The following is a 16,076-nucleotide window of genomic DNA, read 5'->3' on the forward strand; positions in this document are numbered from 1 at the left end:
CAGCACAGTCCTATATGTTGTACATCTGACAACCCTGTTATCGCTCCCCTATTCTTTTCTCTTTTTCCATTCTAAAGTTTCTACCTATTTTCTGCTAGTTTTGTGCCTGTTTTTGTTTGTTTTCTTTTTGATCGTTTGTTTGTTTGTTTCCTCCTCCTTTCTAAGTTCTTCCTTTATAGAAGCAGCTGCAAAGCTCCACATGGAAGAAACAGATTTGCTCACTCATCTGGTTACCACATTTCACGTTGAGGGAAACAGTGTCATGTTTTTTCACACATTAAGCGTTTCACACACGACTGTGATTAATTAGAAAATTCCTTCTGCTGTAGGTTTTGCATACTATCCTACTACCACAGCATTATTTTCCCAGATGCTGCAGACAGTGAACTACATAGAGAATAAACATGCTCCCCCCTCACTTATCATCACCCCTCCTGTTTCAATAGTGGGTCTCTCTTTTAACAAGCAAAACAATCAAGAACTGGAGCAAGCAACACAGAAGAAATTGGGAGCTGGTGCCAAATCAGTCATCACAGCAAGTGAATGTTCTTCTTCTTTGGCAAAGAATGTCAAGCATAATACTTGTCACCAAACTACATGTCAACCACTGTCCTGGGGGAAAGGATCTTCCCAAGCACTAAGGTCCACAGATCCACAGTCTCATAAGTGAAACATAACAGCATATTTTCATATTCATATATGTATCATTTCATATTTCATATATATATCATTTTCATGCTTCCCAGGGACTAAGTAACACTAGGTTAACCCTTAAGGGATGTAAAATCTTTGATTTCAAATAAGAAAATGTCTTGGGAGCGTGAAGGAGAGGGGACAGAACAGCTACATTAATTCCTCTGCCACTCATATACTGTTATTTTGCCTTATTTATTCTATTGTGAAAGAGTACATATACCTTTTAAAACTTCATAGCAGCCTACTCCAGTCCTAGCATCTTTTTCCACAACACAGAACAAGGTGCAGGTTTATCAGATGAAAGTCAAACTCAAAAAATTCCTTATGATATCCCTTCATTTTTCAGAAGAATTTATCTCTTCCATGGTTGAGTCCTTCAGATTCTTTTTTTATGTTGTAATATGCTACGCTTCAAGTAACTGCAGGTAAATGGTACTACTGGGGAAGAGATATGTGTTTTTCTTGCTGCGCAAGTGCTACAGCTCAGTTCAAAGACAACAACTTAAAGACACTGGTAACACACTGCATTGAAATCAATCTGCCAATGTGTTATCAGAATAACAGCACTGTTTTTTCTTAAAATTAAGAAAATTAAATTCTTCAGTATAGGCCAAAACAACAGAAAAATCTTAAAGCACAAGGAAGACTAAAAAAAAAAAAAAAATCTTAGGAGAATAATACAAGTGTCACATATCTTGCTTAATTGCTAATTGGGGGCAGAATGAGGGAAGGCAGAAATTTAGCTGATTAAAGCAGCTGCTTCAAACAAGCCATTTCAAGTTAACACAGAATCATTGCCATCTGAAATGCAAGGACCTCTGAAAACACCTTGGAACACATTGTGCTCCTTCTGCAAATCCAAATTGCTCCAGCTACCTATTAATAGAGCCTGTGTTTGTTGCTTTCTCTTCCCATTTCACTGAAAATTTCAATAGAAGAAGTACTGCTTTAGCATTTGTTCTAATTGAACGGCTACTGATTAGCTTTGCAGCAATGGAGGAGCTGCTGATTATGAGAAAAGATACATGGTATACTGATTATAAGGCTGCTATATCTGAACATACTAAGCTGCAAGTAGCAATAATTACTGGGAGATGAATTGAAATATGCTAGCTTCTGTACAGTGTTTCATTCACAAAAATGTTATGTAAGTGAATAGATTGTACTATTCAAGGTAACCCAACAGTTATTATGTGTACTTGGTTTCTAAAAAAAAAATAAAATAAAATAAATTTAAAAGCATGTTTTAAATTTTATGGATGAAAGAAAAATAATTGTATTTTCTAAAATGTGTATTCACAAAATAATGCTTTTATGCTAGGAGTAAAATTGCTCAGAGTTGATAAAATGAATTTTCTGACTTTGCAGATATTACTTATCTCAGGACACTTTTCAAGGTGGCATTTTTAAAGATAATTGAAGTATATAACTCTAGTTATTCATGAAAAGGTCCACAAAGCTATGATTTTTATTAGAAAATAAGAAATGAATAAAAGTAAATTAATTCTCTTTAAATAAGAAAGTTGGCAAGTTACAAAAAATGCTGAGTACCAAAGATTTTAATAATATACTTCCAAGCAACAAAGAAAAATAATCATTTTTTATAATGATGCATAATTACAAATGGCTTTATCTGGAAGGTTCAAGGGTTTCTTTTCTCCTTAACAAAAAGATAAGTCCTCTCCCAGAGATGATCTCATCCACAAAAGATTGTCATTCTTGAGTCCTGTGTAGAACAGGTGGGAACTTACACTTCAGCATTTTGGTACAGAAGAGAGTGAGCAATAGAAACATGAGCGAATTGCCTACATGTTCAGATTATGCATTATTTTCAGCAATAGTGTCTTCCCATAAGGCAAAACTCAACATTAAGTATTTCAAGGGGACAAATTTGAGGCATATCTGTGGCTAGGTGAGGAGAACATCCTCTTCTGCATGCTAACACCACCAATTTTCATTGAGTTAGTCATTTCCTCTAAAGGTATTCCTGGCTCCCAAGATAAAAATTGAGCTTTTTGAATGTATACTGATGTAGTATATAAAGGTGAGCCAGAATTGTCTTATCATTTTGTCTACCAGCAAATAAAATATTTTCTCTCTTTGACCCAGAACTACATGGTCAATAGATTTATTTATCAGGTGAGAAAAACTTCTTGCAGTGCCCTCTCCAGTATGAGAAGTTAGGAAAATAAGATTCTCAATGGCATTTCTGAAAAAAAAAAAAAAAAAAAAAAAAAAAAATCTTGTTTTGTGGTGTGACAGATAAATATTTAGGCATTTTAGAGACTGACCTCATTGCTTTATTTCTCTTGCTCTCAGGATCAAATGTCTAAGGATGCAGAAAGCCTCATCTGTTGTACAATAGCACAGTAATGAATACGTGTATCTCATACCAAGAAAACAAACAGAAAGAAATTTATCTTTAATTTTCTTAGAAAACTGTTAGGCAGAACACCCCAAAAACTCTCTTCTTCTTAACATTGAGCAGGACTTTGACCCCTAGAGCTGTGAACAGATAGGCTGAGAGCACTTTGTGCTGAATGGGCACTGCAGTCACAGAATCCCAGAACGGTTGAGGTTGGAAGGGACCTCTGAAGATCATCTAGTTCAACACCCCTGTTGAGCAGGACAACCTAGAGCACATTGTGCAGGATGGCATCCAAGCAGGTTTTGAATATCTCCAGAGAGGGAGACTCCACAACCTCTCTGGGCAACCTATGCCAGTGCTCTGTCACCCTCACAGCACAGAAGTGCCCTCTCATATTCAGTTGGAACTTCCTGTGCTTCAGTTTGTGGCCATTGCCCCTCAGTCCCTCAAAACCAGATATCTGCACAAAAGCCAACTTCCCAGGTGGTGAAATCTCTGTCCGAACTTTCTTACAGATGAGATTCAAGAGACAGGATACATCTGCTGAGGAGAGAGGACTGTTGTTTCTGTCTTTTTAATACTCCTAAAGCTAGTTTTCCTTGTGCCAAGGCAAGTCACTACTAGAGGTACTCATCTTGCCTAAATTAGGCATGTATTGTGAAAATCTCTACCACTCAATCACCTTAATCTCCCTTTAAACCCAAAGGAGAGTTATAAACTTTCTGGGATGTGATATATCTGTTCTATTGTAGACTGCTATATTAAGCTTTAGAAGGGCTTATCTTCTTCTGTGGGTTATAAAAGAAGCCAAGTTATATCAGCCATATCAAAATCTGTCCTCACCATACTAAACAGACCCCACATTCACGGTTCATTCACATGGTCTATGGTAGCCTGGATCCCGAGTCTACAACAAGCAAAAATGAAAAACCTTCACTCCTGGAGAAGAAACAGTTATACTCAGCTATCTTTGTAGTACAAAACCCATTAAGAAATTATGATTTGTGAATCATTTCTCACCTCATAAAGAAATTATAGACATTTGGGTGTTATTATTAAGTTTCACCACTCAAACAGAAGCCTGAGAACAATGACGAAAACTTCAAAACCACCAAATAGAAAGACATAAAAGCACAAAGACAAAAAGGGACTGACGTACTCAACAGCTATTGTAAAGGCCAGTGGAACAGCATTACCAAGACTTCTAGAAACTATGAAAGTATGCAATCTAAAAAAAAAATACATTTAGATGTACTAAATTACAGAAATTATACACCAGAGAAAGCTAAGTTTGGAAAAGCCACAGAGGAAAGCTGGAAAAATTCTTCTAGCATTGAAGAAACATTCTTCACTGACTGCAGACCAGGAAAATATGGCTGAAAAAATCCAGTGGGAGAAACCAACAGTGAGGGAATATATTAGTGCATTCTCATAAGGGAAACCTGGCATATATCTAAAACAAAGCTGTGAACTGAGCACCTTGAGCAGATGGTAACTATTGTGATACAGAACACTCCGGTATTCAAGCCTTTGGCTATAAATGATGCAAGTTATCCCCATAAAATTTGAAAGATATTTAATTATTCATATCAATACCTCAAGCTTAGCATCAAGAAAAATATCTATTTCTAGAAGTCAGAAAATATCACAATTAAAAATCAAACCTTAAAATGTAATATTCAGAGACTGAAGGTGAATGGGCACATCCTCTGAGGACAACATTGTTGTAGGCACTAATCAGTCCCTACTTAACATATATTCCTATTAAAGTAGTGTTTACTACAATGTTTTCATGCTCACACTTACCAACAATTTCACTCGGCTCCTTATTGTAAAGTTTTTTGTTCCAGTAAAGAAGTCTGAGAAAAGGAAAGGAGACCAGAACAACAAGGCAGATACCAACAAACATATGTCCTGTGAAGGCTGCAAAATCCAATCCCTGGAAATAAAAATGAAAACATAAATTTAAAAAAAAAAAAAAAATCAGTTATTTTCCTATAATACCTAAAGGGAAAAGTATTCAATTATATGTACTTTAGCAATCAATAATAAATAGAAAGCAATAAAATCAGTTCCAAGTACAGTATATGCTGTATTTCATCTGTTTCAAGGAGACAAGCAACATTACAATTTAGTTCAGAGAACTCAAAAATAGTGTTAGGAGTTATTCTGAAATGCATTCAGTGTTCCTAAAACAGATTTTAAAAGAAAAAAAAAATTACTTTCTTCACTTTAACTTCATTTTAAAATCATACTGAATCACAGAAATAGGTGTTTTCAATGATCAACTTTGTTTTAAACTGAAGACGACATGGATTTTACAATAACCCTATCAGAGCCAGGATTTCATTTAAAGTAAGTAATGTTCTTCTACAATAAAATATACCTCAACAGTCTGATTATTTTTCTGCGTGCTTAATAAACACATATATTTCTTTATATTTTGCATAATGAACCCCTTTAATTAAGAAGTTCTTAAAATATAAAGTGTAATATGTTAAAAAGCTGTTGCTTTAAACAATTAAAATTGATAGTGACCATTTTCCCTAATACTATGAAGTTGGCCATGCTTTGATTAGGACATAGGACTAGACAGCCTTCTGGACTAGACATTGGACTAGATAGCCTTTCAACTGAATTACTCTGTAATTCTGTATTATACAAGCTGTAGTGGACCAAGGTTAGCCTTTCAGCTGGGATATTCTGAACTAGTCAGGACCAACCTGTCCAAAACAAGTTACACACAAAGCTTCAAGGGGGATCATGTCCAAGCATTCAGGTAGCAAGGAACTGTCCCATATCCACAGGGCAGAGGTTGCCTGAAATGGCGATCCCTGCAGAGCAGCTCCTTGACTCTTGGGAGCACAGTAACTCTATGGGTAACTCAGACTGTCCAAACTGAACCTTCATAGTTTCTGCTGACTTTCCAATCTCTAGAAAGTCATGGGATCTCCCCATGCCACCCTATGTCTGTGCAACAGTGAGTGACTTGTCTTGTACCAAATATTTGTGTGCTACCTTCTGTAATGCCAATACAAATTAAAAACAGTTTCCCATGCAGCATTACCTCCTGTGTGTTAAGACTACTGAGGATTTACTAACTGAAATATGGGTTCTTGTGTATTGTCTCCTACTAAAACAATTTACATAAAAATGTTCTAGCTGAAATCACTTCAGTTTAAAAAAGGGGGGGAAATGTTTCCCCATTACATCACAGGGTATAATAAAACATAATAATAATACTTTTTTTTTTTTTTTAATAGCACAAGAAACTGATTAAAGTAATTAAGAATTTTCATAGACAGATAAAGATTAGTGGTCTTTAAAAAAAAAAAAAAAAAGAATAAATAAATCCATAGTTTGCAGACAAGCACAATCAAGTAAATATGCAGACCTGGGTTTAGAATTTAGTCCTACTAAAAATACAGGATTCTGCTACATTAACTCAAGAAATTTATCATTAGTTACTATTTAGTAGTAGATTCTTTGCCTATTCTACAGACACTAAAAGGTAAAACTGCATGCATTGGCTTTTCATTATAACTCAGCTAGTTCCATATTTTTTATGACAAAAGAAAGAAGATTCTTCAGGAACTGGAACAAGATTTTTTTTTTTTTTTTTTTTTTTTTAAGAATCGGACAGAAAAACATGATACCACAATGGAAAATAATATACCTTCATTCAGTTTGCCTACCTATTAGTTCAGCCAGTTGAATGTCTGACACCGCTGCAAGATGCTCTTTACTACCAAACTTTTATTAATGCTCAGAAAGTTTGGCCTGTAGGCATCAAGTCAAGATTTCAGACTACAAGACATATTTCTATGAAGGATGAAATCAGCATTCATAGATCAGGAAATTTACAAATAGCAATGAAAGAAGAAAAAAAAGGATCAATATTTGTAAGACCTGTTCCCAAAGTATATAAGGTCCATATCCCCCACACTTTTTTCCTTAATTACAGACATTTGCCATGAGCAGTGAATCTAATTCTTATACAGGTTGTCTCTAAGATTATGGCCAAAATGAAAAATCAGAAAATTTTGTCTGGACATTGAGAATCCTGAAAACCAAAGAGAACTGAATTTCTGTTCAGAAATTGCTCAGATATTGACAACATGCCATTTAAGAGTCTTGGAAGTATGGAAAATAAGTATTCAGTTTTAGGTGGTCTTTAAAACGATCTGAGAGTTAGGAACTTGAAAGGAGTTAAGCTGTAAAAACACTGTAGCTACACCAGACAAAACAGTAATGCCTAAATCTGCCTGAAAAGAAAAAAAAAAAAAAAAAAAAAAAAGAAAAAGAAAAAAAAAAAAGTTATCCTCTGACTAACCAAATGGCTGGGAACCAGCTGGTTGAGGACCAATAAAGAAATGAAGTGTTAGCAGAATATACCTAACCCACAATTACCAGAACTAGGAAAATCACTTTTACATCCGACCTAGTGTCAATAAGCATAGTGGCCACAAAGCTTTCTTAGGCTGCCAACAACATGTTCTCATCCTGAAGGAGGGTGCCAGCTACCAGGTGGAGTATTCTCTGCAGAGATACTCAGGCATAAAGCTAATTGCTAGTGTAGGAGATAAAGAAATAAAATAGGAACCTGAAGAATCCCAGAAAACTAGAGTTTAAGCTGGTGATGGCCCCACCATATGTTAATAGAACTTAAGTGGCTCATGGCAAACAACTGCTAAGATTTACAAAGTCGCCTCCTGGAAGTTTTGGATACCAAACACCAATTTTAAAGCAAAACAACTGTGCTTTATTATTGAAGTACTGCAATGCAGGAGCTTCTCAAACAAAAAATACAGCAAAAGAAATGTGCTCCCTGAAACCCATAAAACTAATTGCTCTATGAAAACGAAAGTCACATCAACCTGGAAGACAAACTAAAATACTGAGGTTAATAAGGAGGTCTCAGGACTGACAGAGGTGAAAGGAATCAAAATGAGATATAGCTCACAATACTCTTAAAAATCAGGTTTAATATAGTTTCACAACATAAGAGCTGACACAGTCTGAAGAGTGATTTGCAGACATCATCAGAAGAGGGAAAAAAAATATCTACCTGATTTTTAGCATCCTACCTGGGAGCTTACTCAAACTTTTCAAAGAGCAGCTGGTTGAGATTCAGAATTTTGTTAAACTTCATAATATCACCCCATTGATCTCTCTTATATCTGAGATCCTTGGGGAAGAACAAAATGTGCTTCTCTGCTGTGACTGCAGAACAGCTTTCCAATTCAGCTGAAACAAATCATTTTCTGACATGGAGTGTGTTTATTTCAGGAAAGAGCTTGCACAATGATATTGCCCACAATAGTGCAAGGCTGGATTCAATTCTCCTCTCTTCGCTTGCTTCCAGCTTTTTCTCTTGTTTCCTCCTTACAGCAATCCGCAGCAGTCAGCATGTGAAAATGACACCTGATGATCAGTAGCACCTTGGATAACTTGTTGCCACTATGAGGAAGCTGAGGACTACAATGTGCAATCCCTCTTATTCCCAATATCAGAAGCACTGGTGGTGCAAATGAGTTTCCCGCCCACCCTGATGCTTTGGGCTGGGTGCTTAGTACCCACCTCTCCAGCACACAGAATATGCTCTCAGGGAAGGAGCAGGCAGATTTATTTCCCACCAGACATTCTCAGGTAACTAGTAGCCAACTGGCAGCTTCTGGAGAACTTTCAAAAACCATTTCTATTTTCTGAGAAGGAAATAGAAAAGAGGAAAGGGAATAGGATAAGGAGGAATGAGTTTGGCAAAACCAAGCTCTGACAATAGGGCAACATACTGATTTGTTAATTTAGCAGAGGAACGATCATGACAGAGATCCTCAGGTTTCCTGCTGCTCTGTTACAAAGAGTTTAGGTCACATCACAGATACCAATATCACAGCAGAGGATCGCAAGATGGTGGCACAGACAATTCACCCGTTGCTCCTGCTCCCTTGCCCACACTCTGGTAAGGGCATGCAACATCTACACAGAACCTGTATTCATACTCTGTGTGCCTTTTATACCTCCTGAGTTCTCTGCACTGCTGGGACCAAGATTCAGCATTTAGAAAAACACATTAAAGCGTTCCACATGTCTGCTGCATACAACAAAATGTCTTTTTCATAAAGATTTTCTTTTTTCCTGCACAATAGACTGAAATAAAATTGACATGCACAAAAGGCAAGAAATACTTTTCTTCCAGGGGATTTCAATCCATCAGATAAATACAATACATGCCTCAAATGTCCCCTACTTGAGGCTATGCTGATTGTGTTAAATTTCTCCTGTTCCCCAGACAACAATGAAAATCTAAAGATTTTGTTTTACGGAGACAGCAGCCTAAAGGTTCCCTTGCCTACAGACTCAAAGCTGAAAGAGTGGGCATCTTTCTTTAGTTTATGGTTTTAAACATGAAGTCAAATATATCAATTTCGTATTAGGAGGAAGTGTCATACTGTTTTCCTGAAATGCTAGCTTTCCATCATCCTGACCTGTTTTGTTTGTTTGTTTATGGGGGAGAGGGGTTGACTGCTTTTGGAGCTGCGAAATTAAATTGTAGTATTTCAGACTTTTCCAGAAGAAAGCAGCCATTTTAAAGAAAAGAGAAAGCAAAAATTATAGCTAGATGCATGAATTCAGGGATCACCAAATGCTGTGCTTCTAGTCAGAGTGCCCTTCAATTATTTTTTTTAAGCTAATAAAATGAAGAAGAGCAAGAGTAATTTATTATTTCTACACTGGCTTAAACATCCCTTCAAGCTGAGTGACTGAGATGTATGTTGTGTCAGGAAGAACTGCTCATGATGTTGCTGAGAGACAAATCACTGATGGTCTAACAGCTACATAAAGATAATGCCTGAGACATTGATGAGAACCCTTTTTTGCCTTGCACTGTATTCTTTAATGATTACTACATGCAGAGATAGGGAAAAAAAAAAATCTAAAATCAGCCATAAAACCACACATTTTATTTCATATACCTTACTTAGGGTTTCATTTTTCTTGAGGAAAGGAATCAATGAAACATTGACAGAATAAGCAGAAGATTTACAAACTGATTAAAAGTTTTACCAAGCTTGTATACAGCAACCTCAACAAAAATAGCCTACAAGCTATGGGAATCCATTTCACAGTCTGCCAGTGCTTGAAATACCTTAATAGATTTACATATAGGATTTTCTCTGTTCCATTGGTCAGAATTATCTACTTCTATTCATACATTTTTTGGCACCAAAATTTATCATACAATAAAACCAATTAATATAGCATTATGCTAAATTTCAGCATGAAAACTGAAAGCCTCTGAAATGTAAGTGTCCTGGTTTTGGCTAGAATAGAGTTAATTTTCCTCCCAGAAGCTGGTATGGTGCTGTGTTTGGGATTTAGGATGAGAATAATGTTGATACCACACTGATGTTTTAATTGTTGCAGAGCAGTGCTTACACTAAGCCGAGGACTTTTCAGCTTCTTGTTCTGTCCTGACAGCACGCAGGCTGGTCGTACAGCAGGAGCTGAGAGGGGACAGACCCAGGACAGCTGACCCCAACAGGCCAAAGGGGTATTCCATACCATATGGAGTCATGCTGAGCAATTAATATGGGGGGGCTGGCCAGGGTGGGGGAACCACTGCTCGGGATGGGATGGGCATCGGTCAGCGGGTGGTGAGCAATTGCCTTGTGCATCACTTGTTTGTACACATTAGTAGTAGTAGTACTGTTATCATTGTTGTTTTCATTTCTTTCCTAATGAACTTTCTTTAACTCATCCCACAAACTTTCATTTTTTTCCTGATTCTCTCCCCCTTCCTACTTGGGGGGGTGTGGAGGGCGAGCAAAGAGCTGTGTGGCGCTTAGCTGCCGGCCGGGTTAAACCACAACAGCAGGACAGGAGATCCCTATGGCTGTTCATTTTCTGGGGAATTCCTGTCAAATTGCAAGAATAACTCTGAATGGGTTGCTGAATATCCAAAATCTTCAGCAAACATCAGATAAACAGTGCAAGCTTTATCACATACCAACAGTGTAAATAAATGGGGACCCTCAAGAGGATATAATCCAGCAAAAGCTAAAACTGTCTTCACTCTTATCATTACCTCTTCTAGATAAAGCTCAATACACTAACATACGCTATGTTCACGCCATTTTGCACTGGAGACCTATTCGCCATCCCTTGTCCAAAGATCATGTAATCACAGCCTAAGCTTAGGGCCCAAACAACTTCAGATATCAAAGGCATGATTGCAGATACTTGGGAAATTCCCAAATACAGAGGACTTAACACTCAACCTTTCTGAAAGCAATGGCTGGTTTGAAACAGTTTGTGCCATACTATGTATATAAAACAGAGTTCCTAAATTCCAAAGCAAATACCTCTTCAAGACAAAAATATAATTTTGCTAACAATGGCCACTCAGTAGCAGTATTCTGAAGGTAATAAAATTTTTTGAAGTTTTGTATTCACTGAATGAGTTTCTTGCTTGCTCTTAATGAAATCTCTTTATTTTCATCATTTTCTTTTCCTAATATCACAATATAAATGCTATTTTGTGAGACTTCTTCCAGCTTCATCCTAAGAAGAAGTAAGAGTACAACAAATCTTTATCTCCTATTATGCAAATGTTCCACTAATTCCAGACACGATGGTGCTATCATAAATTAACTGCTGCTATTAAAAAACAAAACAGAAAAAAAAAAAAAAAAAAAAAAAAACACCCTTAGGTATTCATTCATGCCTCAGGACAAATAAACAGACTTATCCTTACATTTTAATGAGTAAGGTTTAACATAATGCTTATTTATTCAAATATACTTCTCATAAAATATTTTTTATATGGCATGAGTTTTCCCTAGAACCTAGGTAAAAAGATCTCTTCAGCACTACAGTAAACAAAGAGTAAAACATTTCTAATGCTTTAACACAACAACAGCATCCAATGTAACAGGGCTGCACTTCATTTTGTATTTATTTAACAAATCAAGCTTTCCTAAGAAAGTGTGAACTTGTATAATGTCTCACTAGGCTGCTTTTAGAGGTAAAAGTACAACAGAAAAACTTCAGAAAGACTGGGAAAATTCTCATTCTTATCGCACCTTCTAAAATAGAAAAAACAATCCTCTTCACAGTGCAATGAGCTATCGGCCTCTTACAGGGGCAGTTATCCAAGTACTCCTGTATTACTAGAGTAAAAATAACACTGGAAAAGACGCATAAGAGAATGAAGAGAGACATTTCAATGAAAATTCTCCTTAACAGGAGAAAATTTTCATAGAATGGTAAAACCATGTTTGAGGACATGAAAAAGAAGGAAAAAATACAGCTATTTTCTTTAGAAAACAAAGGAATAAATACTTCAAACAATATTGCATGAAGTGCTGTTTCCAAAATGCCACTAAAATAAGTAATTGTATTCAAAAATTTGTACCTCTGAAACACCAAAAAATAAAAATAAAAAAATCACTTAGTACAAATGTAGCTGGCATTCCACGCATTTTGGTGGCGGACTTGAGTTTGATCCTATAAACTACCCTCTCAGCAGCTACTAGAACTAGCATCAGAAACAATGTCTACATTTCATCTTTGAATAAAAGAGAGCTTGCTAGAGTGGATGGACAAAATTAAGAATCTAGATATTAGTTCAACAGCATAGACTGCGGGATTCCAGATGGTCCAGGTCTCTCCATGCCCTTTCCCCTGCCTTTATCCCACTTCTCCTGCTATCACTCTTCTAGGCAGATCCCCTCCAGAGGGGCTGAGACCTAAACACCGAGAACACAAACAGTGAGGACAAAAGCCATGCCACCTCAGAGCCCAGGACGGGTCTTTGATCCTTTCTGATTTATATATATTGAGATATAACAGATGACAATGTAGGAAGGAAGAAGTACAAGTCACATGATCCTGTGCTGCATCTTATCTCTTTTCTTACATTCTTACTTCTTTGATCCAACAAAGGTATGAAAAAGCTCCAGAGTGAAAATGTTTGCAAAGTTTTTCTGCTTGTTTAAAATATAGAATTTGCGATAGTGTCACATCTTCTAGAGTCTGTATACATCTGAGTCCTCCTAAAATTATCAATATCTCATTCAAGAAAAATATAAAATTGTTTCCTTTCAATGTGATTGCTTAATTGCTTACTGTGTTTATAGCCCCTGCAAAAGGTTTTACAGAGATGATGAGTTTCTGAGTATTTAGGAAAATGACCTGTGTGGCAGGTGCTAATTATTCTCCTTTAGAAAAGGAGGTTGCAATAATTGCACAGATTTTATATTTTAAAATGTAAAATTTAGCAATCAAATCCTCAGCCAGGAATATTACAGAGTCTCCAAAGTCACCATTCAACCAAACTAATTGCAGCACATTTCAAATATTTTGAAAGTAAATGTTTAATTCATTAAACACTATTAACTTTCAAAGACATTTTCCAACCTGGACAGCACTTAATTAATTTGAGTGTATGCAGTTAATTAGAAGATAATTTTTTTTAGTACAACAGACATGTAATTAACTCCAGATTAAAAAAAAAAAAAAAAAAAAAAAAAAGTTTTATACTAAAAATCTGTTATCCCACTTGCACAGATATTTTCACACTAGCCCATGTGTTACACTAAATCGCTTTAAATTCATATATGGCATTAGCGTCACAAAATAATATGGGGTTTATGACACCTAGAAAAAATAGAAAGCACATGGTTGGTGCCCTTACAGGACGGAGAGAAGATGGTGAGACCAGGACAGTCCCCCTGGCAGGGGTAGGAGTGTCCCACCCAGCACCTGTCACCATAGCCTTCCCTTTGGCACCACTCATCTACCAAACTGAAAAGAGTTTTATCCATAAATAAAACAGACAAGTGCAGGAAGTTAAAATGCCTCATTGTAGCCTGAGGATATCAACAGGTTGGCAGGAGGCGGGAGCCAGCTGAGCCTGTGCTGCATGGCAAGAGCCCCTGCTACCCTCACCCCCACTTCCCAAAGGGCTGCAGCTAGAGGACAAATCCACCACCTGCAGCAGGGTCACGTGTGACAGGTCTACAGGGGCTATGTGGTCTCTTGCGGTGTGCACAGGTGTGTTCAGACAGTTATTTCTTGTTTAAAAGTCTCAATAAGGCATCGAACAGTCTCAATATATTTAAAGTTTGGATTTTCATACTCATTTTCATGTCCCTTTCTTATTTTATCCAACTTACTGCCTTTACAGCCCTCCATTGTTTTGATTCCTTCTTCACTTGGTCATTGACAAAGAAAACCCCCAAAATAAAAGGAAACCAGTATTCTCAGTCCATATCAAAAAGTCTGTTCTTCATCACAGTTGTTGTTTTTGTTTTTTTTTTTTTTTCCCAGAAGATCACTCTGTTCTGTCTGATTGCCCTACTAAGAAAGAAATAGCATGGCAGAACAAGCGGATTGTGTTCTGCTCATATGGCTGTCTGGGGGAAGAAAAAGTTCAACACAGCATAAATCAGCATCAGCACTTAATTTCAGTAGCAGAGTAGCTTACAGTACGTACCTCTTTCCTCAGCTCCTGCTTTGAAACAATAATCACATTTGGAGGATCCCCAACAGCTGTGGCAGCCCCCCCAATATTTGTGAAAATTACTTCTGCAATCAGGACATGCCTGGGATCAAGATTAAGTACTTCACAGAGCCTGCAGATGAAAGAAAATTGAATTAACCTTTTAAAACTATAATTATATTCCCTTGAATCTTAAAATCTATAAAATTTACAAAACAAAGTTCTTCAACTGAAAAATTTCAGGATGTGAAACATAATAAAAACTGTGTGTACAGTTGAAATTTTCATTTTATATATACTTTGGTAATTATAGCAGTATCAATGCAAAAAATATAGACATTTTACATTTACAATGCAATAGTTAATGGTAAATGAAACTGATGTGTTTAAAACAGAATTTCATTAGAAGTAATCAATTATTCCAAAAGTTGAACTACACGGAAAGTTTCAAATTTAAAACCCCATTCTAAGTGCTATACAGCTTTTTAAGCCATGGTTCCCAGGTGGCACTGACATATGGAGAATTATTCTGGGCAAACACAAGCTCTGTACTCAGCCCTAGTTATTGACTATCGTGTGGGGAGCAGAAGCAGAGGACAGGCCACCTATCAGCCATGAATCATCCATCTATCATTGACCTCCATTTTCAGCCAAAGTTTACCCATTTCTTTCTGCTCCTGGTTCTCCCCCTTCCCTATAGCTTAATAACAAGTAAGGATTGGTGTGATTCAGAAGCCTACATCTCAGGTACCCACTCCTGAGCACAGCACGGCAGCTGGGGTAAAAGCCCAGAGAGAAATTCCTCTGTTTTTCAAGGGGGCATGCTTAAACTATTGCCCCCTCTACCTAATACAGGATGTGGGAAAGCCTAGGCAGTGAGCATTCATCCTCAGGATTTCGTTCATTGTAGTGCTGTCAGTGATTTCCCTGAAGGAAGTTGAGCTTTACAGTTCAACCGAAGTCTATATTATTAAAACTTATATTTCAAAGAGAAAAGCATGTGTTACACAAAAGCTTACCTTGATACACTTACTCTGTCACCAACAGTATCAATTTAAAAATCAGAAAAAGCACTGTTAGCTTATACATATATCAGTACATAAAAAGTCCAGAACAAAGTAACTTTGCAAAAATGCATTATTTCCCAAACAGTGTAAAATTATGCAGTTAAAAGTGTACTCTGTAGTACAGATGGCCCAATTACACAAGTTGTGGCACAATACTACAATCATACTTTGAACTTCATCACTCCATTGTTTCCAGCATTTCTAAATAAAGTTAACATTTCATTAGTGTTTGGCTCGGTTTGGTGTTGATTTGTTTTGATGTGCCTCGTGGTAGCTTGAGGAATGAACAGCAGATGTACTCCAAGAAAGGCCAAGCCCAAAGTACAGAACAATTACAGTGTGTTAGCTGTACCATAGGACTGAACTTTCTCAGTACACTTACCCTAGTTATATAATTTCCCATGTGAACAACCATTAGCCTTTTCCAGTTCCCAATAAC

General features: G+C 36.8%; 1 protein-coding gene across 7 annotated transcripts in view; it reads right to left on the reverse strand.

The window, feature by feature from the left end:
* OCA2 (OCA2 melanosomal transmembrane protein) overlaps positions 1 to 16,076 on the reverse strand; it is a 220,655-nt gene that overhangs the window by 100,073 nt on the left and 104,506 nt on the right. For all 7 annotated transcript variants that reach the window (XM_084528709.1, XM_084528712.1, XM_084528711.1 and 4 more), the window contains 2 exons: positions 14,565 to 14,703; positions 4,871 to 5,003 (listed from right to left, as the gene is read on the reverse strand). In XM_084528709.1, coding sequence (XP_084384835.1) covers positions 4,871 to 5,003; positions 14,565 to 14,703 — 272 coding nt within the window. The remainder of the gene's footprint in view (positions 1 to 4,870; positions 5,004 to 14,564; positions 14,704 to 16,076) is intronic.

Source organism: Aythya ferina, assembly GCF_964211825.1.
Source record: "Aythya ferina genome assembly, chromosome: 1".
NCBI lineage: Eukaryota > Metazoa > Chordata > Aves > Anseriformes > Anatidae > Aythya > Aythya ferina.